This window comes from Lepisosteus platostomus, chromosome 14 (genome assembly GCF_059453375.1).
Source record: "Lepisosteus platostomus isolate fLepPlt1 chromosome 14, fLepPlt1.hap1, whole genome shotgun sequence".
NCBI classification, from domain to species: domain Eukaryota; kingdom Metazoa; phylum Chordata; class Actinopteri; order Semionotiformes; family Lepisosteidae; genus Lepisosteus; species Lepisosteus platostomus.
Window position 1 is genome coordinate 28,369,540 of NC_142624.1, and position 26,891 is coordinate 28,396,430.

The 26,891-nt window shown below is 35.6% G+C and overlaps 1 protein-coding gene across 4 annotated transcripts; it reads right to left on the reverse strand.

The window, feature by feature from the left end:
- Positions 1-11,522: 11,522 nt before the first annotated feature.
- Positions 11,523-25,843, reverse strand: tank (TRAF family member-associated NFKB activator). Of its 4 annotated transcripts, none has more exons than XM_088605467.1 (9): positions 25,658-25,843; positions 22,799-22,910; positions 21,735-21,881; positions 19,531-19,642; positions 18,638-18,774; positions 17,081-17,142; positions 16,840-16,958; positions 16,118-16,527; positions 11,523-12,548 (listed from the first exon to the last, which is right to left on the reverse strand). In XM_088605467.1, the coding sequence occupies exons 3-9, from the start codon at positions 21,843-21,845 to the stop codon at positions 12,390-12,392; spliced, it is 1,110 nt and encodes a 369-aa protein (XP_088461593.1). In that variant the 5' UTR covers positions 21,846-21,881; positions 22,799-22,910; positions 25,658-25,843; the 3' UTR covers positions 11,523-12,389. The 4 variants fall into 4 exon arrangements, 3 of the variants coding, with proteins under 3 accessions (XP_088461593.1, XP_088461594.1, XP_088461592.1); XR_015926297.1 differs by lacking the exon at positions 22,799-22,910 and adding an exon at positions 15,378-15,433 and having other exon boundaries at positions 12,471-12,548; XM_088605468.1 differs by lacking the exon at positions 22,799-22,910 and having other exon boundaries at positions 18,644-18,774.
- Between the last annotated feature and the right edge of the window lie 1,048 nt (positions 25,844-26,891).

Genomic DNA, 26,891 nt, shown 5'->3' on the forward strand with positions numbered 1-26,891 from the left:
AAGCCATAGGGAAAGTTGGCTTAAAAAATGCATACTTCTAATCTTACTTAGAAGAGTGTCACTAAATCCTCTTTTGCAAATATAAACTTTTGATGTTTTTATTCCAAGCTTTAAATGCCATTACTCATGTGCACTGTTTGAATGGACCTCAGACATGAATCATTTAAGGCACCTATGGCCAAGCTGCCATGCAAGTAATGAACATAAGTGTCCAAGTTCAGTTTATTTAAAAATATTCACATTTTAAGATGAAGCCTGTGATGCAAAATATGTCTTCTGTACATGGATAGGGGCACAATGTATGCTTGATTAACACCTCAATGAGAAGCATGCTGGGTAGCATGGCCATTAGCACTATTGTCTCAAAGCTAATTGGTCCTGGATTTAATTCTGAGGTGAGATGCCTTCTGTGTGGAGTTTGCATGAAAATTATAAGACTGTGCTTTACACATAGGTGGGGTCAGGCTCCATCCAACACTGATGTGTAACATCCACAAGGGAGATGCGCTGCCTTCATAGCCCCACTACACAGCAGATCAGCTGAAGACAAGAGACGTTATCTCACCAGGTGCGTTGAGAAGCATGTCTTGGGAGGTCAGATCACACCAGCCCAGAGTAGAATTTAGCCAGGCTAGGGATAACATCCCTACTGTTACAAACAGTGCCATGTGATCTTTATTACCTAGTAATCAGGACATTGGTTAAATGTTGTGTCAGAAGAACAGTGCCTCCTTTGTTCATGTGGGTTTTTACCTGTGTGGTCTGAACGCTGGCTAGGTTAATTTGTGTCTCTTATCTGGCACTTCTCGGTGTATGTGTGCCCTGTGATGGACTGGCTACTGTCCATCAGTAGGGTGTAATCCTGCCCAGCACTCCATTCTTGTGGGATAGGCTTCTACCCCTATTACCAACAATGAGTGGCATTCTGATATTAGTTGGATGAAAAGCATGTTCTTGAAATGATTAAAAATAAGCTGTGCTACACTTAAGAAAGTACAGGGTTCATGGTCTTGATATCATAGCTAAATCTTATGCATAAAAATAAAATACATATGATAAGCAGGCATTATATATTCACTGCAGTGCAGCTTTTCATATTTTAAAGTGTAGTCTTGTTTTGGGTTGGAGGGTTACCTAGTGACTTAAGAATAATTCGGATTGTCCTGTGAAATTTGTCCTGAAAACAATTTCAAATGAGGTGTTTATCTGCAGTGTAGGGTCGACAATGCCATCTTTTCAAACAATTGGGACTGGCTCCAAGTTGAAATGTACTTCTATTAAATGGCCTTCAAGCTTTGACCTCAGGTAGCACTGTGATTTAATAACATTTTTGATAAGGCTTAGACTCAGTGTGTTAAGATCTTCCACAAGTGGTGTTGCAATGGAATCAGATTTTTAAATTCACATTAAATGAATGAATAAGTGAAATCCAGCGAGGTAATTGATTAAGACAATTTTACAGTGTTAGTGTAACAACCTCTGGACCAAAGATGTTGATAGCAAAAACAGTTCTGATTAAAAATCAATCACTAAGGCCAATATGGACTGTGCTACTTTTGGATCTCTTGCTGTTGCAGGAAGGAGTCAGGTCTTGTCAGTTTGATATCAATGGTGTGGCACCTGATTGGTTGATACATGATTGTAAATATCATGTAATTCTCTCATTACGTGTCTTATATAGGTTCTACATACACACTTACCTGGGCAAAGACAACAGACAACTTACATTTTTATACACAGGTCCAGGACTGTGGGTTCAAAATATGCTCATTAGCTATGATTGTACAGCAATCTTTATTCTGAAGTGTGATATAGTGGAACAGATTATGGTTACTGCAACATCCTTTACAGTTTTCACATAAAACTGGATTTTCAGTGAAACCTAGAAGAGGCTGTATAGTCCAGAAATGGAAAAAAGGTGATGAAAGTTTGTTAATCAGACTCCTTCCTGGACATAGGCATATGTTAGCTGGAATTAATTGAACATTGAAAATTGTAGGATTCATTATGAAAGGTGTATATAATATGAGATGATGTATAAAAAGGAGAGGATGTTATGATACGATATGTTATCCTTATCCAATAAAATCTGGATAGATCATGATGCATTCTAATATAGACAAAATATTTCTTATCAGAGGGTCAATTGTATGCAAACCTCTTAAGGCACTGGCAATTTATAAACCCAAGTGTGAAACATTCAAGACTGGAGAAATACATATTCATCATACATCAAGTCAAGTCACATAATTATTTAAGATGTAAATGGTTGCAGGCAGAAGTATACAGGAAGTGCATTTATTGCTGAAAAAAACAACAAAAGAGGGTGAGAAGTCATAGAGTTGATGTTAACAGTTCTTTCAATGTCTGCAAAAAAGTCCAGCATAGTTAAGATGTAACATCTAAATTACAGAGGAAAATGCGCAGATTGTGTCATATAAATCAATGGACTTTTGAAAGTGATGAGGCAGCACATACCACTCACGAATACCCTGTAGGGATCGTTTGGCTCATTCGTATGCAGGGACGTTTTTTATATAACCTTAAAATAAGTGAAAATCCCCCTTTCGTCCAATCTTAGCACTTAGGCTACCGCGCTTTCCTAAACCGGTGACTTAGTATTTTTCCGAACTCCACGGCTAGTGTCTACAAAGAAGCATGGCTGATTAGCATGCAGTAATGATTGTGAGCTGGGCTCCATTGTTTTAACACCTCCCCTCTCCTCCGCGCCAATCTGTCACCGTTCAGCAGGCGAGCGCTGCCTCAAATGCTGCTCTCCACAAATGAGATGGATAATTAGTTGCCCCGCACGAATGCTGCACTCTTCTCACCCCTGATTGCTATCACCTTTTTGCTCCTGGCAATTTTGACACCTCGTAATCAGCCTGCTGCTTCTCCCTTTCAATCCTTATTCCTTTTTTTTTTCAAATGCGTTTCCCAGTGTACCTGCTGCAGAAGATAAAACCACACAGAACAACAAGATGGCCTCTATAGCAAAAAAACTAGTAGCCACAGGGTGGAAAACATTGAACTCCCGAGAGTTACATTCTTTAGAGGGTACTTTTTTTTCTTTTCCCTTACATCATTTTATTAACAACTAAGTCAACATAATAAAAAAGGGAAAAAAAAACGGACCTGGTAACTGTCAGTGCTGCATTTCCATTCCAAATAACGAGCAATGACAGTATAATTATGTACAAGCAGCTGTCGATGATTCCAGAGAGAACATGATACAGCCTGTGCGAGGTTTACCAGCATATCTCTTCCACAGAATTCTAAACAAAAGTGTTAGAGCGATCGGTTATTTGGTATGTTTTTGTTTCTAATGAAACATTTTAAGAGTAAGAACCCAACACCTGGGTAGAACGTCGAGTAAAAGATGCGCAATTTGGCAGTTTATTCCGATTCTAGTTCAGGCTATATAACAGGTAACACATCACACAGAATGACATAAAATAAACAGCATTGTAAATTAAATATACAAACACGTGCTTTATTAACATTTTCTGTTTCCTTTGAGGATTTTTTTCCAGAAAATGTGTCGAGTGTGTTCGGATTTGAAAAGCGCTATTTTTTTTTTCAAATGTCGGCATTGATGATTAATTTGTTAGCAAAATGCATGTGTGAATAACAGGCACTTCATTTGATAGTCTGCATATAAGAGTCAAACTAACAGAAAACAAAGACCATTAGAGGCTTTTCTTTTACATTATGTTCAGTTTGCCTCATTTCACAGTTAAAATAAACCAGATCCATGTGTCAAGCTATTTTAGACAAGTGTGATCCCAGAGGAATTCATAAATATGATTGTAATAATAAGCCTGTATCGGATCCGACTCTGCCACTTGGAATATTCAAGCAAATGAGAAATAGTGTTTTTCTCAATAATCAATTCATGTATTTTCACACATTGTATGGCTTATATTTTCATCAAAGTTAAACCTGATATATCTTTTTTTCCTAATTAGGCCTATTTTAATATGTGGTTTTGAGCCATATAAATATATATGCACCATAAAAGGCCATGTATTGGCTAGTGCAAACAATGATTTAATCAGTCCTGCAGACTTCTATTAATTCATATAACATCAGTGTAGATAAGAAAGCAGCATACACGGTGTTCTGTAATTATATTTAAATGTAAATGAATTATTAGTTTTATTGTAATGTCTGAAAAGAAAAAAATATTAATGATTTTTAAAACTATTTTGGATCTAAATAATTCTCCAAATCAATGAACAAAACTACATGTAAAGGGTCCTTTTCATACCAGTATAGACAGGATACAAACCATACTTTGTTTTTTATGTAATCTGTTATTTAAAAGCATTTCCTCTCGTTAAGCATTTTTATAGAATCTGTTTTGTTGGAGTTTGTTTTACATGATGGATTTTACTGTATTTTAGCAAATCACCTTGATCATTTTTATTTTTAATCTAAACGTTATTTTAACACGCCCTTTCTTAAAACCTGTTGTATTTTATCAACACGAATTATTGTAGATAGCAAAAATAGCATCATTTCCTGAATATAAAATATTCATTTTAAAAAATAATATGTACTTTGCAAAGATCATTATTAAATGATAATACATAGATCATATTATTGAATTAAGGTTTTAACAATCCTGTTTATTTGTATTATTGTTTGGATTAATATGTGTCATATAGCTAGCTGTTTGAGTGCTAGTTTACCTTCATTGAATGTATTTTCATAGCCTGCTTGATTTAACGGCTTTCACAAAAAATGTGAGTCTAAGGATTGTCTGTACCCCGAAGCCTGAGTAATACACAAAGCACAACTAATAAAATAACCAGTTAGCAATCTTCACACCAGCTCATCGACATAGCACAAGTGTTACAAACCCACATTAAAGGGGCTACAAGGTCCTCTTCACATGATGCTGTGTTTAAATAAATGATCCTTTTTATAACACATCATCTTGCAAGTTTGTGAAAATTATTAAATTTGTTTGCAATGTTGTTAATAAACATACCCCTTAATCAAATGGTGGTTACAGGCAAGATGCTTAAACATACAATTTGTTAACTAATTTGTTGCCCTTATCTCTAGCTTTAAAAAATGTAATTTTAACATTCAGTTTTAAATGCAGATATTTTAAAGACCAAAGGAGTTTTAAACAATGCTCATAACTGATGCATTTGAAAGATTAAGCTAAATGATAAATACCATCCAGTAATCACACATGCCTGAAATCTGTGTAGTTCTTGAAATCTGATTTCAGTCATGACCTCTCCTAACAGAACTCCCCATATTTAAGAAAACCAATAGATTTCTACAAGGATTTGGACACACAATTAATTGCCTGTTCTCTCACTATAAGACAGGACTTTCTAAGTATAATGATAATTACCATATTTCCAAATAGACAAATGATATCTATTACCTTGCCATATTAAAATGAGCACCCTCAATCATAATTGTTCAAGTGAATTCTACTGGAAACCATTTTCTCCACACCAATTTTGCAACAAGTGTATAAATAACCACCAACGGTATAATCTTGTATTTCAGGCTCTGTGAAGGAAAACCACCAGATATTTCTTTGCATGTATCTGATGTGTTTTACTTTTAATGCTGTATCATGCCCATATTATCCCTTTTATACATTTATACAGTATGGTATAAATTCTGTACATAGGTAACAAATATTATTTCCCATCCTGTATAACATGCAAAAAAAGAACATGTACACTTAAGGGCCAAAATAAGATTAATATTTTTAAAATATAACGACCAAGCTATGAAATTAATTGTATTCGCTGTTGCATTGACTGACAAATTATGTTTTAGATTTCCAAACACTGTTAGAAAACTTTAGGACAAACTACACATACAGTGACAAACTGTCACAGAGTGTATTCCCAAACCAAGGAAATACTGTGAACAGCACACAATGGAAAATGATTTCACAAGTAGCACAAGGGATACAGATAAACTGATACAAAGCACAAAACATCAAACTGTAAAATTCAGAATAGGGTTAGTTCTGTACAAAAGTCCAAGACATACAGTGTGTCATGATCAATTCTTCATATGAAAGGGCCGAGATGAACATTCAGAACCCAACCCAGATCAAGGAAACTGGCTAAAATATTTCAAGTAAGTAGCTACGTCAGCATGCATAGGCTGCAAAGGAACAAGTAAAGGTTTATTCCATGCTGAAAAGAGACACAACATTTTGGCTGTGGAGACTTCTTCAGGTGTAATAGCTAAAATATTTGTGAAACATTAGGAAGTAAGCTTTTCAAGAGGCCCATAAAACCCTATGTTAAAGGCTGGGAATCTACTGAATGCATAATATTTGGCAGAATCCAGAGTATCATTTCAGAAGTGAACAGCGCAGTTGTACCTGAGAGTAGACATGCTCTGCTTTCCTTGCACAGAACGTCACTCATGTAATAAAGATACCAATGACTGGTTAGGCAAGGATTAACAGATCTTGACTGCAACATTCCTGCTCATTCCTCTACTGGTGTAACCAAGCAGCACCCATGAGATCCGATACCACAACTCTTGGGAAGTTAGGGCCTTATTCACTGTTTTCTAAAGTTGTCCCAAACATTCTATGGATGGTAGTACCAGGGTTTGTTAGTGGGCAAGGTTAGCAAATTGTGTGTTAATGGGCTCTCATTTACAGCGTATGAGCAAATTCTTACAGTTGGTGTCCAGATGTGTACTACTGTTGCCTGATCCAATTACTTGTCTTACTTACAGGGCTCTGTTGACCACCAATCAGGTGGCGTGACCTGAGTCATGTCTTTAAAGGGTAGATAAAATGGTCTGAATAGAAACCACCTTAGATACATGGTTAAACACAGCATTATTAGAATTACACTGCGTTATTTTCACGATAAAATTAATCCATAAATTTCATAGCCTTTTTGTTATGCCTTTTAAATGACTATTGAAAATGCTAGCACCACCTTAATTGTGTTTCATAGACTAGATATTATAATTCCTAGTAAAACAAACAATAGGATTGTTCTCACTGTGTGTCTATTTTCATTTTCGACAACGACATCCTTGTTATGTTCGTGTGATTTGGACATTCTCCATCTTTTGCTTTTTGTACTCAGTACATTAACAATCAACTGTCTATTTATTTCTAGATTTTAACATTTTGTAGGCCCTGTATGATGGCATGGCGGAGTAGTGATTAGTACTGCCTCCTTGTAGTGCTGTAGTCCTGGGTTCAATTTCTGGGGTGCTGTCTGCATGGAGTTTGTATATTGTTCCCTTTTTCACATAGGTTTCCTCTGGGTGCTCCAGTTTCCTCCAACAGTCCAATGGTGATAGGTTAAATGGCATCTGGGAAAACTGACTTGTGTGTGTGTGTGTGTGTGTGTGTGTGTGTGTGTGTGTGTGTGTGTGTGTGTGTGTGTGTGTGTGTGTGTGTGTGTGTGTGTGTGTGTGTGTGCACCCTGTGATGGACTGGAATACTGTCCAGGGTGTATCCTACCATGCGCTCGTTGCTGGGATAGGCTTTGGATTCTTAGTGACCATGTACTGGATAAAGTGGCTAGAAAATGGATTGATGAATGGATAACATGGGAATTAAAATGGATGCAATTCTGTTGTGTGTGACTCCAACTATGTTTGAGGTTAAGTCAATAAATTGTACTTTCACTAGTAATGCATGCATGTAATATAATAGTGAATTGTGCAAAAGTGAAGTGGCCATCTATTGACTTATTAGTACCCTGCCTTCCCTGTATGTGGTGCTAATTATTGTGCTGTAAAGGTGTCTGCCCCACCACAATATTCCACCATCATGGAGCAGGAAGGTATAATTTGATTTTTACTTATAGAAACTAAAGATACATCAAGATGTAAGACATTCTTACGAAACTGACTGCAGAATATGGTACAAACCAAATGGCACCCACACATTGCAAGTGTTACAGGATGGTGCAGGGACTGAGCTCTTACCCCACCTACCTCATAGTCCAAACCTTGTCCTATCAGATTTTCATACGTTTGTCCCAGTGATAGCTGTCTTCACCCTAGTTGTGGATCTTCTAGAAATATTTTCCAGATTGGAAGCTGGAATCATTAGGAGTTATCTCCTTATCTGCCTGTGCTATACAACAACAAATTAGACCTTGTCTAAGGAGGAGAAGTTTTGCAAATGCCCCCTGACTCTCTACAACAAACAGCACGACATTAGACACCACAAGGAAAAAAGAAAAAGAGGCAGATCTAAGGAGACATGGTGATGTATAGTGGAGCAGTCCAAGATCTCATGTCCAAGAATTTGACCTGGGAAACAGCACCCAGAACAGCAGCAGATTGACAGAAGTGGAGGTCTCTTACTGCTGCCTCGTGTGTTCAGCTCTGGCTCAAGAGCCAGTCCTGAGTGAGAGAACGAATGCCTCCCTGATGGGTACTCTACAAGGTCAGAAATTCGGCGACGACAATGAGATGCAAAGTTGGTGCAGGAATGGCTCAGGGACCAACCAACATTATTTTAACACAAAAGCATCCCTAACCTTGCGAGGTGGTGACAGACGTGTACAGATGTGTAAGGGAGCTGTGCCAAAAAATAAAATAGCTCTAACCTCCTGTGACCGCTGTGTAAGTGTATATATCCCCTCCTAACAAAATACTGGAGAATAGTGGGTTAGTCCACCTCCAGTGGTTATTAAAGCTGAAAGACATTGTGCCACCAGTTTCACTACATGTTCACAGGTGTCCATGGAAAATGGGACTACACATCCAACAGTATTTGATGTAGCTCTGTATCAGATGTGGTTAGTGTTAGCCTTTCCATATTTTTTTGTACTTGAATTGCAGTTCCTGTTGGTGTTGTTTTTCTTCCAGCAGCCACAGCCTGTAAACCCTTGAGGCTGAATCGGCGTTAGCTAGGCCTGCTGTTTTTTTTGTCATTGAGGTACCAGAGGTACGTGAACTAACAATTATGCCTCTTGTGAGGCCATTTACTCAAGTCATTTCCCAAAACACAGCACACCGAGGAAAAGGCTTTGTCAGGTACTACTGTATTATAAAGTCCTCACAAAACAAGGGACTCCCCACATGCAGGGCTTTTAATACCAGTTGTGACAGATGTAGACAATACCATTCTCTTATGCTCTGGTAGTGCAGTGTGTTTGTGGGTACCAGGCCTGTATGTGCTGAAAAAACAGTTGGGAAAAATATCCAGACCAAAAATTTTAGAAAAATATACAGTCAACATTTACAGTATATCAGCAGATTTTCTAGAAATGCACTGTACCGTCAGTGACACTTTCTTGGGCTGCTTTTCTGACCACATTAGTTAGAAAAAACTTTTTTTTAAAGTTTCACACAATTATTAGTCAGTGTTAGACCTTAAATATTAGGGACCTTAAACATTAAACCTTAAACTGTGGCCTTTAGTGTTTTAGCCCATCAGTCCAGTTGATCGTATTGGAATAACCATCTCAATGTGTTTGAAAGCTCATTAATGGTAGATAATCCTTTCACATCCATCCATGTTCTTACTGCTTTATCCGATTCAGCGTCTTGAGGGAGCTGTAGGCTATCCCGGCAAAGCAATGGGAACAAGGCAGGATACGCAGGATACGCTCTGAAGGGGACACCAGACCATCACAGGGCACACACAGACACAAACACGTAAACTCACACCAGGATGAATTTTCCCACAGGCTAATTAACTTACCAGTATATCTTTAGACTATGGGAGGAAACTAGAGCACCCGGAGGAAACTCACTCAATATGGGAAGAACATATAGGGTATATAACATTGCTTACAAATTTTTTATTTCTTTACATTTTCTCTGTTTTCACTAATTTTGTTTTTCCATTATGAAAAAATTAAAAACTGTTTAGATTATAAAAAATAAACTAATGTGCAAAAAAGAAACCAAACATACAGTATTTTTTTTTACTACGGTGGTTTATCACTCAAAACGTTTTTTGTTTAGTATACATATTTCCATGGTAGTAGTCATTGACTTTCAGTATAAAAAAAATCCATTTTTTTTACTTGGTATATTTGTAGTGAACAGAGTACCCTTTTTAATCCAACACGGGTAACACTTTATTTTTAAAAATACACTAGGCTGCTGAATGATTAGTAAAGTTACTTATTCTTTAATTCAACCCACTCAGACCAAGTGTCTATTTCGATTCACTTGCTGGAAAAAAGAAAAAAAAATATAGGATTAAGGCAGGTTCATTTTGTGTTGCAGATATTTCAGATAATTCAATATCCATTCAATTGGAAAAGAAAATCTGCCCCATCACATGTACAGACACGTCTATTTTTTATCCAAACTGTGATACATGATACAAAAATCAATGCCTTTCATAAATAATCATATGGTTCTTTAAAGTTTTATATGAAAGATGTTTTAATTAATTGAGTAGTTTTTCACATTGTGCACTGGAAATATACAATACAGCCAATTTAATATAAAAAGTTATCTAAAATGGAACAATTAAGAGCTACGTAATGCTTCAGTGCTTCTTGAAAATGAATTCACATCAACAGTATCACAGTTAATCTGGTTACATATCGTGATTTATAAAATATGTCTGAGGGGACACATTGCGTATTCAACATAGTCTTTGAGTTCAGCTTTCACTCATTAAGATTGGTCTAAAATCAATAAAAAAATAAAATGCAGTAATCCACTCAGATATCCAAATGCTTAAAATGTGAACTCTCACGGCCATTAAATGAGAGAGGTGTGTAACTCCAAATTTATAAAGCCATAACAGATTTTGCAGTAAACTGACAAAATCTTAAAATTAAAACGATACACCTTTCCATGTAGTTGGAGATATCGGTGAACTGCATAATATATATTTTAGCAAAACTACTGTACAGTTCCTTTGCGATTATTAAATGTGATGATATTTCATCTATATGCTATACCTACTGTGTGTGTATATATATGTTTTTCACATTTCATTTTCATTTGAACCTTTTTATTCCGTTTCTGCTCCTAACACAGTGTATACTCATCAGGAGCAGAGTACAGATCAGGGTAAAATAAATCTCAATGGCTAATTATTAATAAAATATTTTTAACGATGACACATTTGAAGTCAAATGGTGACTCAATTGTCAAAAGACAAACAAGCCATAATGCAAATAAATCCTCTTTGCTACCAAAACACACAAATAGCTTTGGAGTTATAGTTGGATACTTTCACTAACTATCCTTGTTTTATCTGCAAGTTTGACACAGGTGATCCTTATTTCTTAAATGAATACAAAAACAAATATAGTCAAATAGTTTTTTTTATATGAAGCTAATGTCTACAATAGTGGAGACAAGGTTGTTCTACTAAAAATCACTTACATTTTTCGTTAGGGTCATGTTAAAAATATTTAATGGTGTTTAAAAAATGCTAGTTTCAAGTACATTATGGAACTTGTACTTAATAAAAACCTAAAGCTGGCCTCCCTGTGTGTTGTGACAAACAATCCAAACATTTTAACACTGCAAACATAGGCAATGTATATAGAAATCAGTAATGGAGTCATAAATCACTTGCAATATTTTTAATAGGCACTGATTTTATTATAACACAAAGGCAGTTTTACTCAACTGACATATACGCCTGACTTACTGCTGACTGCCTATTACATGCCTATAATTTACAGTATGTGCTTACTAACCTGTGTAAATTCTAGAAGATATTTCTTTGCCACATTAAAAAGCCTATGATGCATAAAGAAGAGGGACACACATACCAGTTAAAAGGCAGGCATTGAGATACACATTTTTAATGCATAATATTCTACTTCTGAAGCCAATCATATAATTCTCCTTCCTATTTTATGAATTCCTTGAATTTACAGCACAATGAAACCCCTATTTTATGGTCAAGACATTAAGAGTGAATAGAGCGTCTAGAGCAGGTAACCATTCTATTTATTTCCCGGCCCGAACATATCTTAAACATAGGTTTTAAAGTATATTTTTTATATTAACTGGAGGTCTCCTTTCTTGAAATGTACAAGTATAATGCTTCACAGATAACAGATAAACATCACAATTATAATGAGCTCAAAGCAAAAACTACCTTTGGTCCAATACACAGACACATTTCTTCTATGTTAGATACACAGTATGTACAATGCTGAAATGACTAAAGCATAGCTTTTTTACACAGCATTCCTCCTGAAGAATAATGGAAATGATACTGGTCAGTTCTTGAAATTGCTATATTTGAAATATAGACACTAAGGTCGACCTACTGTATGTACCCTGCTAACTGAGGAAATTAAGTAGCTGTTTTCAATAAAGGGGCATACATTGCAGATAAATGCAAATAGCTTCAGCTCCAGGAAAGGAAAAAAACAACTATATAATAAAAAGATCTGGTATTCCAGTGTGCAAATGTCTACCTATTAAAATCCATTCCTTGTTTTATTTTCAAAGTGTGAATTAAGATGCCTAAAAAAAGTGTCTTCTGGGAGGATGGCATCACAGAAAGCACAATTTTCAGGGTTTCTCTTCTGCTCTGGATCAGTATAGCCTCCCTCGCAGTGCTCAGGGCTCCAATAGGGCTACATGCAAGAAGAAAAAAAAGCTGTATTTACTTACTACATTCCATATTTTTCCATGTACATTGCCTGTCACAATTACCACATGAGTAGGAGCATATATCATATGAATAAAAAGACTGCAAAATGTCATTTAGGCCTAATTACACAATTTCATTTTAATTATCTTCACATTAGAATATGACCTTTCAGTATATGAAGCCTGGCCAAGTATCAAGTCAGTTACAGTAATAGCCTATGTATCATGTGTGTCGTAGAGACAAAATCCAGAGATCACTGCTAGTAAAGAACAGTGCATATTATTTTTTGCATTAGAACATGGCTGGTATTTAGAGTACACTTTTTTACCCTAGTCCCTCAATAACCACAGGGGATATTATCTGTTTTTTCCATGTTTGTGACAGTAAAGCAAACACCGTGCAGTTTTTACAATTTTTGATATGCCAATTTGATACTCTAAGCATTCACTGATCAGTGTCATAACCCTCGAATCCTTTCTGAAATTCGAGGGGTTTCAAACAATGCAATGATTTCATTATTAATTTGAGGGTTACTATTGAAAAATTCTGAAGTATTTTTAAACAAATGAACAAGAAAACTCATCTCCCCCATCATCCACCCACTCATATATATTTGTAGAACAATGTAGGTTGGTTATATTCTGCTGAACATCAACACTTATTCAACAAAAATAGTTTTTTTCATATTCCGTTCAAATTCCTAATTTCCAAGACATAATGGCTTGAGTAAATAAAACCTGATGTATTAAACTTTTCATTAATAATAAATGTTAAGAATATTATTAAAATATTTGAATCAAAGAAAAATATTTGAGACAAAACAATTTTATGCTACTTAGAATCATCCATGCTTTTGTGTGGGTGTGCATGGGTATTTGCATTTTGTGGATAACAAATATGTAACAACTGTTTGCGTACCCTTTGTTCAAACTTAAATGTGCACAATAAATATAAATATGAAGTGACTTTCAAAAGACAAAATAATATGTATAACAATATATCTCTCTTAGATGTACTGTACATTTTGAGATACAAATAATTTCTTAGCTTCCTTATGAAATTAGGAAAAACAATAGAAAAGTAAAATCAATTATCAGAAAATTAAAATATGAAAAAGTGTCATAAAAACATTTACATTTTACACACCTCAATTTGAGATGCACACAACGTCCCTTTGAACAATATTGTGTACACCACACAGAACATACAGAACATGTAAAAACATATCATTACTGTGACAAAAGCAGAGCACAGAGAAATCATGGTAAAACACAGAGGTAAATGATAAAACAGGAGTATCACAGTTTATGAAAGAAACTGACTCATCTTAAATTAAAATCTGCAAAATTATAGCGCAGAGTAAACTCTCATAAGGGCACTCTGGGGTCCATCTTCTGTCCTGTTTGTGAAATCCTCTTTAGAGAAACTCCAATACCCTTACCTCCCATAACTAACAAAAGTCAGTACTCAAAAAAGGATAAAACTGCATACTGTAGTTATCTGCACATCCTACAGATCCCATATGTGCTAAATTACTTGTAAGTAATAGAGGCAATTAAATAACTGCTTTCGACTTTAAAATCCATTTACTGGACTGAATGCTAAGTATGGCAGTATTGGACAAAAAGTCCTCCCTAGTGACATTTTTAAAATCAAACTTACCAGTATTGGTATTTGCTTTGTATATCCATTTGCATAGATTAATGTCTCTGATCAAGACAAACCTGGTTGACACCTCACGCTTTAACCTGCACATGTGGTATATCAGAATAAAGAGGGGTGTATATTTGTATATGCATAACCTCTAGAGCACAGTGGCACCCAGTAATGCAGTTACTTAGGGAACCTTTCTAAATGACATCACGATGTCAGTTTCATATTGGAGACATTTCAAATTGTAATTACTAAGTAAAGGAATTCTGATCTAAATTAAGTAAATACTACTAATTCTCAGTGGCAACAGCATGTGGGTTAATCAAAGGCCAACAAGTGTGTTAAATAAAAGATAAATACTGTGAAAAAAGCAATAAAAACATTCTTATAGACAACAGAACAAGTAATTGCACATACGGGAAATCTAGTTTTTCCACAGACAACTTTACATTCCTTTCTAAAAAGAGAAGTAGTATTTTAGGGGAAACTGCCTGTCTTATTAAGAGTTAACAGGTGTACTTCAAAATTGTCTCATCTTTTCCATTAGCACTACACACTGGTGCCATACCTGGCCGGAGGAAATCAATATATTGAAATAATAAATCCCACAAAATAGAATTCAGTCAACCACTAGTTTTATTAGCACCAAATGTTATTGATTAATAATCTGTTCAACCTGTAACCTTCTTTGTCGTAGATATTAGCAGTGATATTTTGCAATTTGAAATTAAAACATTTCCCCCGCAAATTGCTTTGCACTGTAAACAATGCAAGGAAAAAAAAACTACAAATACTCTGTTCAGGTTTTAAGGAGCTGAATGCAGAAATAAGACGGGGGCCTAGGCATTTTTTTTGGAGAGAAAGATTGCGTTATGGAATTTCATTACTGGAAAAGTTCCCAAGCAATCTTCACAAGATTGTTTACCACGTAGACCTAATTTTATATATAGCGTAATGAGAACAAATAAAATTGTCACTGCATAACAACTACTGCTTTTGATGTGACCCATTATCTTTTCATAACAGAGAAGTCTTCAACACATTATTATCAGAAAAAATGTCAATTATCTAACCCCCTGCCCCATGCTGCGCGCCGGCTCAACACCAATTCTTTTATTTTTTAAGCAGCATACTTCACCATAAACTTGTAATCACATACCAGCTGTTTCATTTATTTTTATGCAGTTTGTATGGTACAATGCAGGGTGCCAGCTACTGAAAGAAACAAGATACACAATGCAACTAGTAAAAGAACAATCAAGAGAAATTATGGAGAATAAACGAACAAGTAACAAGTAATGTAATATAATGTGTGTTTCACAGCTCCACAGGACCTCTACTAGTTATAAATGAAATGGCATAATTTGGTTCGCTAAGTCTCTTACTATTACAGCTGTGATAAAGCGACACTTAAGAAGATAATGTTTACAGAGTTTTATATAAATAATTGAAGAACAACTGAGTTTTCAGTTTCCACAGTTAACATAAATGCTTTGCTTGTGAGATACTGATGATGAACAAATATGTGAACAGAGAAATGCCTGTACATTTTCAACTTTTCATTCAATCATTTTGAATTATTTACAAAAATCTGTAACCACTATGCTGCTGTATTTAAGTCTTCCTCTGCCAAATCATATTACTGAATAAATAAACAAGGATGTTTTCAGTGAAACGACACCCTGGATTGTAACAGCAAAGAAAAGGCTTTAGCATATATACATGTACAGTGGGGAACAATGTTTTGTCACTATTGTTTCTGTCAGCTGTTTTTTATGTTTCCTAACACATAGTATTGGGTTCTAAATCTTTTATTGTTGAAGTCCACAATACTCAGCATAACTGGAGATTTTACACACATTCCTGTGCGAGCACGAGGCGATGTGTTTTAGAGCTTACCTGCTGTGGTCCTCGAACGTTCTCATGGGTAAAAGAAGTTGAAGGGGAAGGTGTCTGAGATGTAGGATTTGCAAACGCATATTGTACGGGAATATCCACAGTCTGTTCATCAGTCACCCTTGGGAGGCTGGTAGCCAAAGCATGATCATTTCTTCCTGGTGCAAGATCTAGTTTTCTTTCTGGTGCACTGTTTAAGAAGACGTCATATTCACTGTCTGCTGGTGGAAACTTAATACTCAGTTTAGACAAAGATTCCATGAATTCCCCCTCTTCTGGACAGACTCCCCGAGATGTGATAGATGCAGAGGTTGTCTCTTTATCGGAGTCAGACTTTTTGGCCGATGTGAAGGGTCCCTCAGCTTGTTCTACTGTTACATCAGTGCACTGAATAGGCATGGAAAACTGTTGTTCTAAAAAACAAAAATGTAGCATTTTTCATAATTAGTTTAGAGAAGGATAACTAACCATGTGCTTAAATTAAACGTGCTAAAACTTACAATAAATACTATGACAACATTTTATAGCTGCCCTTCCATCTTACTTGCAGTTCTATCAAAACTATTTAATACGTTGTTAATGGTTTTATCAAAAGGTATATATTATAATCTTATAAAGAATCTGAAAAGTACTTTGTATTTGCCATTTGTATTAACACAATAATATATTTATGAGTAGTTTTCCTTAAATATAAAAAGAACAACAAGATGGAAACTATGCTTTACCTTGTGCTGTGTCATTTGCTCTGCATAATTTGTTCAGGTGATCCTTCTGTTTTCTTGTTAAATTCTGTATCACATGGAATTTACCCTGGATCTCCTGAAATGCCTCGAGAATTTCTTTACTGAAAGATTAAAAAGCATCTACGTTGAGAAAATACCTGTTCAGTACGTAATTTAAAAAAATCTTGAATAAAAAATATCAGTAAGAAAACTCAGTTTGAATACTGGAAAAGAGTGTGGGTACCTTTTGTCATCAGAAATTCCAGGAGATGAATAAACAGTCATCTCTGGAGTTTTCATGCTTTCCTTCAATGAAAGAAAATGATATTGGAATAACTTCTAGTTTCTGACTGAAAAGAGCATTCCAAGAATTTCTTACATGGAAATTTTTTCCACAAATGCTAATAATGCCAACACCTAAGGGAACCTGAAAAAAGTTATCTTATTTGCGGCAATCTGAAATGGAAAATTCCCCCTATCCCAAACAAAAAAAGGAACTTTGCAATTTTATATGATGAAATGTAATTGTTTTTAAGAAAATACGATATGAAAGAGCTAACTTGTTAAGGAAGGTAAAATTAGTTTCCAGTAAACTATAACTTTATCTTGCAGCTTTTATAGCATTATTTGTCTCTTTTCTTCATGAATTGATGTGAATGTTTTTGATAAGAAAAAGGGTTGGGGATCATTTTTCTGATGAAACAGGGTGAAAAACGTGAACCACTGGACTTGTGCTCCTATGAAAGGCAGTAGATTTCCCCTTAGATTGTGCAACAATAAAAATATATGAAGCAACACATGTAGAATATTATGATATGCCTGTAATAAGATCATATAAACTGTCAATTAAAGCCTGGACAAGAAATGTTTACTGCTTAATTACTAAGTCATAAAAGCTGGTAACAACACTTGCTTAATTAAATATATACACAATTAACAAGAGTAAGTACTGAAGTTAATTAAAGATGATGTGAGGTACATTAAAAAAAAATAAATGCCAAATTTTGTTTTGGCAGATTTCTACAATTTTTGCAACACACATTTAATTAAAGAAAAAACATCTTTCTTTTAGCTTCCATCTAAACCACTGGCAAAAATATTTCAACAAAGTTATAGACACAGGGAAGCAGAAAATGAGTTGTTTTATGTAACAAAACTTGAATTTAAACTTTCTTTCAAAAAAATATGCACTATTTTAACTGTTTTATGATATGAACATAGAAATGTTTCCTCTATCTATTCATGCATTTATAGCCAAATTCTCATTTGTCTCCTCTAAGAATTCATCATTCATCCCCATTTTTATTAGAATTCCCTGCAGGTTAAATCTTTTTAAACTAGACACCAATTTTATTCTAATATGTTATTTCAATGCTTCATTCACTTTAATCACAGCATACTCATCTCTTCAAATATGGTTTTATCCTACAGCACCACCTGCTGAACAAACATTATTTTTATTTATCCATCTCTGGCTAGAATTGTATTTGCATTAGCACTGTGTACAGTATTTATTCCTGTGATTCACTAAAAACCAAATGTAGAAGCTGAAGCTTTACACGCCTGTGGTGAAATGAACAATTTACATCTGGAGTCCAACATAAAAAAATGATTGATGTTATCTGCTGGAGTCTTGAGTTCCTTTTATATCTTATTTATCTAACAGGAATTAGGTTGCTTCTGCTTGGTTTCTTTATCTCTAAGATCTGAGGCCCATTCCGAGGTATGCAGAAATAACATTCATAGTTATACTCCAAGCATAATTTCAAGCAAAGGTCAATCACTGACTTTGATGAATTACCATTACATGTTTTTGTCTCTGCCTGTTTGTCTCGTGAAGATGATCACATTGTGACAAGGGCTTTGTTTCATGTGTTCTTTGAGCTGGCAAATGACTATCCTTGATTTCGGGCGTAGCATCACTGCCTTTCACCATTCCTAAAAAAAAGAAGACCTTTATTAAGTATTTCATTGGAAATATTTGAAATTTAGTACTTCTACAGATATTACAATGCCTTTCAAAAGCTTTCAGACCCTTGCACAGTTTTCACATTGTTAGTTTAAACCTCCAGTCACGACACTATGTAGCAGTTTACCTGTCCCATCAACACCTACTCCCATATTTGCTCTATATATTCAAAGCAAAAAACAGAAAGTACATAAAATGAAAAAACAACTGAAAGTTATGATTGCTTAAGTATTCAAATCCTTTGCTGGGGCAAATCAAAATTAATCTATGTGTTGAGTGGCCTCTGGCCCTGTGCAGTAACAGTAGTTCATTTCAGAATAAATACAACCGTCTCCAGGGCAGGTAGATATTCAACCATACTTTTAAAACAAATCAGAGCTAAAGCTATATAAAGGTTCAGATCAGAAGAAGGGTACAAACACATTTCAAAAACCCTCCTTAGTATCTCTTTGAGCATTGTAAACCTGAGCATTAAGAAGTGGAAGAGTCTCACATTAGTCTTATTAGACCTTGTCTTGCATTTCCTTGTAGATCTGGTCCTGTATTTAGAAAGTTTTATTTGCATTTCCAGCATAAAACATATACCCGTCTAACACCCCAAAAAATAAATAAAAATTGGGATCCAAATGTGAAGGATAAAATAAGTATTCATCACAAAAGACAAATTAAAAACAAAAGCTACAAAATGGACAAATAAAGCAGGTGCTAATTTTTATATACAGTACCTTTAGACAAGCTTCCCACAGAGTTTAGTTGGGATTTAAGTGAAGCAATTTCCTGTTTTTGGTTTTCTAACTGCTGATGGAGCTCACAGATATACCGGTCATAAGCTTCTGTCTACAAGAGAGAAGTATGTGGTAAATTAATGACAGAACAGAGCCTATTGTATGTGATATCTGCAAATAACACTTTTTAAATTTGCAAGAAAATTTTAAGTGTTTTTGGGAACAAAACATCCAGAATAAAGCAAGGCAGTTAGTTACATGGTGTTAGTGAGTGCTTTCCCAGGGGAATGCTTTAAAAAGTATACATACAGTAACATCTATAACAACCAGTTTCAAAGATCTAACACTAGATTTTCAACTAATGGGTACGGTCAAAATTATACAGTCACACTTTAAAGGTTACAATATTACATTCTATAAATGGATATTAAGCCACCTGTTAATACATTTATAAAGTATTAGCAATGGAACAAGCTATCTTCTTCAAATACCCTATGGATGGTGAAGTGGGGCATAATCATGGTTTTATTATTAACATGCAATTGATCAAGATGTTTATCATAACATTTTTGCTACTCCATAAATACAATTTATATTAATATGCTCCAATTATAAAGTATTGAAATATGACATTCACAACCCCTAATCTAAAGTGTTATTTTATATATTTAAGAAGAGTTACATCAGATTGCAATCTAAAACAATCTTGCTTTCATAATCTAGTTGTGAAATCCAACAAGATAATTCTAATAATTCCTGTTGGAATCATTTCACATTTTTCAGGGAACTCTATTTTAAATTCTCATTTGTTGGAAAATCAAAGAGTTACCTTGAAAACAAAACAGAAGCTATAATATAGGACAATATGATAATTGAAGTTAATCATCTTGTTATAAACAAAAAATAAGCAAGCAATCTCTGCACAATTCCACAATTCATTTTTTTGTGTTATTTTACCAACACTTGTAAAGGTATTCTGGAATGTAACTGAAATAATTCATTGATTTTAATGTCTTATTTTCTAGTCGTGCAGATACCACTAAAGGGGCTGAGAAATCATAGTAGCTGTATCTAACAATCTGGTGCAAAACAGACTGCATGCCAAATTCTATTCAAGACAATCTTGGGATCAGCATATAGACAGAGAAGAAGGACGAGATATTGGACAAAATCACAGAAACACCAATGAGCCACCATGTCTGGTCAGGTCAGTCCTTTTCCATCGTGGCATAGAGTCTATAAGCATCAGGAATTCTGCAACAGGGATGCAGCACCATTCTTCCACGACAAATTCAAACAACTCCCCAACCAAGCAGGAAAGAAATGTTGCAACATGGGGTAAAGATGATCTCTCAGTACCGTTAAATAGCAATTAGCACTGAACTTGGTTCTAAGGGAATGAGTGCACCCAAACCATGTCAGGAAACTGCCCCACCACATTACAGAACCAACAGACCCCTTCACTGTTGGAACCAAGCACTCGGTACTGCAGAGTTCCTTGGCTGGCACCACATGTGCACTAGTCCGTTGGTCCAGGACACAATAAATGATGATTCATCTGTCCATAGTACATTTCTCCACTGCTTGGTAGTCCATTACCTGAGCTTTTTTCACTACCGGACTCGTAAACATGCACTGTCAGATCTGACGAGCTGTTTGTATACTACTACATGCCTATACAACCCACTCTGTTGAGTTCTCGGCAGACTGTTTTTGATTAATCTGCCTTCTCGCGCCCCAGATTGACATTTGTAGTTAAATGATCTGCAGTTGCTCATCTTTTTTGCCATGTAACTTGAAGAAACGCAGAGATATCATGATCCGGTAGATCACCTTTCCCTCGGAGTTCCAAGGAGACATCACCTTAGACCAGGCCTTTCCAGCATTGTTAAATGTGACCCTAAGTATGCAGGGATGTTTCTTACTTACAGTACCATGAGCCACACTACGAGGAAGTTTTTGCTTTCCATATACTTGCTGTCCCATTTTTATCCACTACATGTATGTTACCTATGAAGCACTGTGTAACAGCAATTAAGGTACTGTACGCAAAGATCTTTCTGTAAATAATTGCAAGCACCATCATCTAGACAGTAATGTACAAACACAATAAAATGAGAACTATAACACATTTTGTGGGGAACTTTAAATCAGTACCAGGATAAAGTTACTTCCTAAAAATAATGCAAAACAGTAATTCATACCTTTTGCTTGAGTTCCTTTCTAGCATTTTCTTTCTCAATTGATGCTTGACGGTAGGCTTCATAGGCTTTGTTGAGCTGGTCTCCAATATTTCTGTCTAAACCTCGCTCCATTACTCCATACCATTACTAGTGGTTCAGTCTTGAGACCTGGGTTTAAATTGAGCATGGAACAACAAGGACATTGCAATACAGTTTTTAACAATAAATAACAGCAATGAAGACAGAAGCTTACAACATCTGTACCGACTCTTAAGTTAAGAGCTAAGTAAAAGACATGGAGGTACTTATGTCTGTTAAGAGATGAATTTGAAATTGGTTATATTAAGTAGGCCTAACAGATCCCTTATACTAAAGAAGATGGCTAGTGTACAGGTCAAATTTTCTTTGCAGTTAATTTACTTAATTTACAGTGTAATTCAGAGCATCTTTTCCATGAATTTTATTTATTAAGGCATCTCAAAAACTTGGAAGTCTGTGGCTCTCCAGGACCAGGGTTACAATTGTGACCATTTTATCACAGTAACACAAACCTTACCCAACTCATTAAGAGTCTAACAACATTACTTTTTCAATATTTTATGTATACAATGACATCTCCAAAAATACAACAGTTTCACTCCTGATAATTACTGTAGGTAAACTGCAGTTATCACTACAGTCCTTTACATGTCAAGTACAAATCATTTTAACAATCTTAAAGGGGAACTGCAGTCCCCATTTCTCAGACCGGTGATTAAATCTCGGTAGCAAAATAAAATAATTAATAATTGCGCAAATGCCAATGTGAAGCAGCGCTCACTCAGTCGCCCTAATGACTAACGTAACACAATTTACGAGCGAAGAAGTACAGGTTATAAAGCTGACATTTCACCGCAGAACTGTTCCAAACTGATCTGCATGCAGTTAACAAGTATTTGTCAGCTAAACCATCTGAAGCAATGTTCCCGTTGGATTAAAAGAGATATATTCACACGTCTGTTTGTATATAATGTAACAGGACATTTCCACTTCTGTATGTGTTGTTGCATCATTCCGAATCGCAGAATATATATCGCTGTGCATACCTGGAAAATGTGTCTATTTTGTGATGTAAATTGGAGGTTTTACATGTTACTGTGGACATCTTACTTTCATTGGGATTTGAAATGCACTCATCAATGCTGATTCTTTCCAACCCTGAAGTATAAAAATAGAATCGCAGCTCCCCTTTAAACAAAGCTTCAGGATCAATAACAACTTGCTGGTGAGACTGAAGTCATGTTATCATGCTAAATATTCCTAATTAACTTTAATGGACTGTGAAAATATCTAAAAATACCGGTATAGGTATTTGCAAACGCACAATTAGATTATAAATGTAGACATTAATAAGACCATTTTCAAAGAACAAAGCAGCCCTGGCTCAGTGGAGTAAAATCAGTTAAGATGTACCATGTCTTAATTGCTATAATAGGGTTTTGTTTCCTATAACTGTTAAAGGTATCCATTGTGGCTATAATATAACCATGTGATATTCCTAACAATTAATTTGTTCTAGGTAGAAAGAATGTTCCAGTCACACCACCTGTGTCAGTCTGTTAATCACAGAAAGTGCAATACCCTAACCTTTATACACGTATTAGCGGTTTCTAATGATAGCTGAATATGCATTTAATTTTTTATTTTCTACTTTGCACTATTTCTTCACAGGACGTTTGTGCATATGGCTGAAGAATTAATGTTTTAATTAGTTAAACTAATGAAGTACTTACAGTAAACTGAATCGAGGGCTTGCAGATGTTGGAAATTGTACTAAACCATTACTTTGGGTGGAGAGGAAATAAGGAGAAAGCAAAATTTTACATGTATGTGTAAATAATTTATTGAGATACATCCTATCAACAGAAACAAAAAAGCTTAGAGTTAGCCAATTAGAAACTAACGTTTCTGAATTCAGCTAAAAAATGAATTATCAGGATACCTGCTGTGACAAGACTAATCAACGTTTAATGGATAACTTTACAGTCAAGACTTGCAAAAGTACTAGAGATGTTTTAAAAATTATGAAAGTTCTAAACATAGTGGGAATATGTTTGAGACAGATGTTAGGGTCAAATCGATAACCTTTCTGGCAACTTAATTAAAAAAATAATTTTAATTTTAATTAATTAGACAAGACTCAAGAAGGCATGCACTGGTCCAAGAACACTTAAAATAAACAGACCTATCTATTCATGATTTTAAGAAAGTTTTTCCATAGACATTTTTTTATGCTGCAGAATGCAGATGAAATCAATCCATACATCTGTTAAAAGCTTTATACTGTTCAGGGCTGCAGGAGATGCCAGAGCCTATCCCAGCAAGCTGCAGATGAAATATCTTTTTTTTTGCATTAAATTCTATTCCTCTCTATATAATACTAGATATCTCCTTATCAAGTGTATAAATGGATATATGCAATAGTTGGTATTAGTTTACGATAGAAACATTTGCACATGTACGTGTAAATGCATTTATCCATTTATTGACTTTGTATGATTCTATTGGGTGATTGAAATGTTCTGAAACTATAATAATAATAATTAATAATAATTGCTTACACTTATATAGCGCTTTTTCTGGACACTCCACTCAAAGCGCTTTACAGGTAATGGGGACTCCCCTCCACCACCACCAATGTGCAGCATCCACCTGGATGATACGACGGCAGCCATAGTGCGCCAGAACGCTCACCACACATCAGCTATCAGTGGGGAGGAGAGCAGAGTAATTTAGCCAATTCATAGAGGGGGATTATTAGGAGGCCATGATTGGTAAGGGCCAATTGGAAATTTGGCCAGGACACCGGGGTTACACCCCTACTCTTTTCGAGAAGCGCCCTGGGATTTTTAATGACCACAGAGAGTCAGGACCTCGGTTTTACGTCTCATCCGAAGGACGGCGCCTGTTTACAGTATAGTGTCCCCATCACTATACTGGGGCATTAGGACCCACATGGACCACAGGGTGAGCGCCCCCTGCTGGCCCCACTAACACCTCTTCCATAGTTATTTAAAAGATTTTGGCCTGCTATTCAAACCACTGTTCAGTCAATGCTAATGTACAAGAATATCTCCAACTGCAACAAAAAAAACAACTCCAAAAAAGAATACATAACCAGTCCATAATTTTCAAATAGCTGTTGTTAAGCCATAGAACTTATTAAATCACAATTTAATAATCACTACCAGCACAAGGTCTGTGTGTTCCAAGTCTACGAACTTGTACCAATGAGCACTGAAATTACCATTAATACCTGGTCGACACTGTTAACAAGAATTTATTCTCAATCGATTTATCTGGTGAAATAAAACATGCGACTTTTAATGAGATGAAATTATTTGCTTTCAATACTGATAAAGAATAGGGTAATTAAAGTCATTACTGAAGCATTAAAAACAAAGCCACATAACCTGTCATTACAAACAGTAAAATTTTAAACAATTAACTAGTTTGTATCCGATAGACAATTAAAAATACATATTGACTATATTTTAGTGGAGCCCCATTTAAAGTGCCAACAGAGCTCTACCTCATTTTAAGTTCACCCTCGTTACAGTGTTTAAAATGACAGTTTATCTGCACAAATATATTACTATAGAGTGTATGGTGGTTGTAACTTGTCTAAGTGCCAGTAGGCCGCTTTGCGCTACTTCACACATTTACACAAATTCAATAAAATCAGATGACTGTTTTCGATAAAATAATTAAAACAGGAATCATACTTTCTGTAATAAAGCCATCTGTATTAAGTAACAGTACACAAAACGAAAAGACATCCTGACGCAGTGTCATTTTCAGTTTGATGCAAACTATACGGTCTATCATACAAAGAGCTAATGCTTGATCACTTCGGTTGTTGCTTTTCTATGTTCAGCTTTATCGTTTACTAAATAGTACAGTACCTTAGTTCGCAAAACTCCCAGCAAGTAGGCTACATTTATTCGACTGCTTGAGTATTCGGACCGTTTTTATTCTTGAAGTCAAACTTTTTTTTTCTATCGTCCCGATAGAGGAAACAGCGCATTTCTCTCAAAATGTAGCAACATATTACATGTGTTATGAGCTGGGAACTTCCAACGGGGAATCCCCAGTCTGAGACTTCCGCTTTGCAGACTTACAAAACCAATCAGGACTGGAGTTACTGATGGACGGAAAATGGTCGTACACGCTGAACTGTCAATGTGCAACTCGACATTTTTTCAAGATATATTATTTTGAAACGTCCTGCTCCTCGTTCGGCGAAGGCTGTATAGATTCATAACTGGATTCCCCCATACATTGTGAATGTCAGTGTTCTTAGGTTGTTTTCCTGTTTCAGCGACTTTCAAACCTTGCGTTTATTTTTTAAGATTTATTAAAGCTGATGGCTGGCTGAACGTTTTATTTATGAAAGAAAGCCTCTCTCTCTCTCTCTCTCTCTCTCTCTCTCTCTCTCTCTCTTTATAGTGTAAATACTAAAAGCATGTATCACTGTTCGGTTTTTACAGTTACTTGTTCTGTATTTATGTCGCATGGCGCTAAGTATGAGTTAGACAAATATACACATCCATAGCTTAAGGCCACCAAGATGAAACGACTATTCAGGCAGTAGCCCTTAAATCTAACATTAGATGTTAAAGTACGTCTCTTGCTGTATTCAATCCAGTATCCAGTGATATTTTGAACACTCGCTCATCCTAGCAAATGGCAGTTAATACGTTCAAACCACCGGAAATTTCAAAATGAAGAATTTCGGGCTTTAGTAAGGCTGTCACCGCAGGAGTATATGGCTATGCCCAGCTGTTTATCCTTCCTGGACAGCTGGCATCTGAGCTATATAACAGTGGCTCACACGGGAAACCTCCGGAGGTTATTTGTCCCTCTCTCCTTCATTATATTAAGACACTTTGCCGCAACCACTTTATAGCCTAGAGCTAACGCCAGCATGACCAGCAGTATTTATATTAATCCTTGAAAAAGTTGTAGCTACAGCCAGGCCAGTCTCCTCTTCCAGTGCGTTCTAGATATCGATATCTACTCCATCTGTAGAAAAAATATATTGTAATACTATTAAAAAAAATAATCGATCAACATCAAATAAAAGCAGGAATTCACAAATGTTCTGCGTGATGATCTAAACCGATTCTTAAGTGCCCG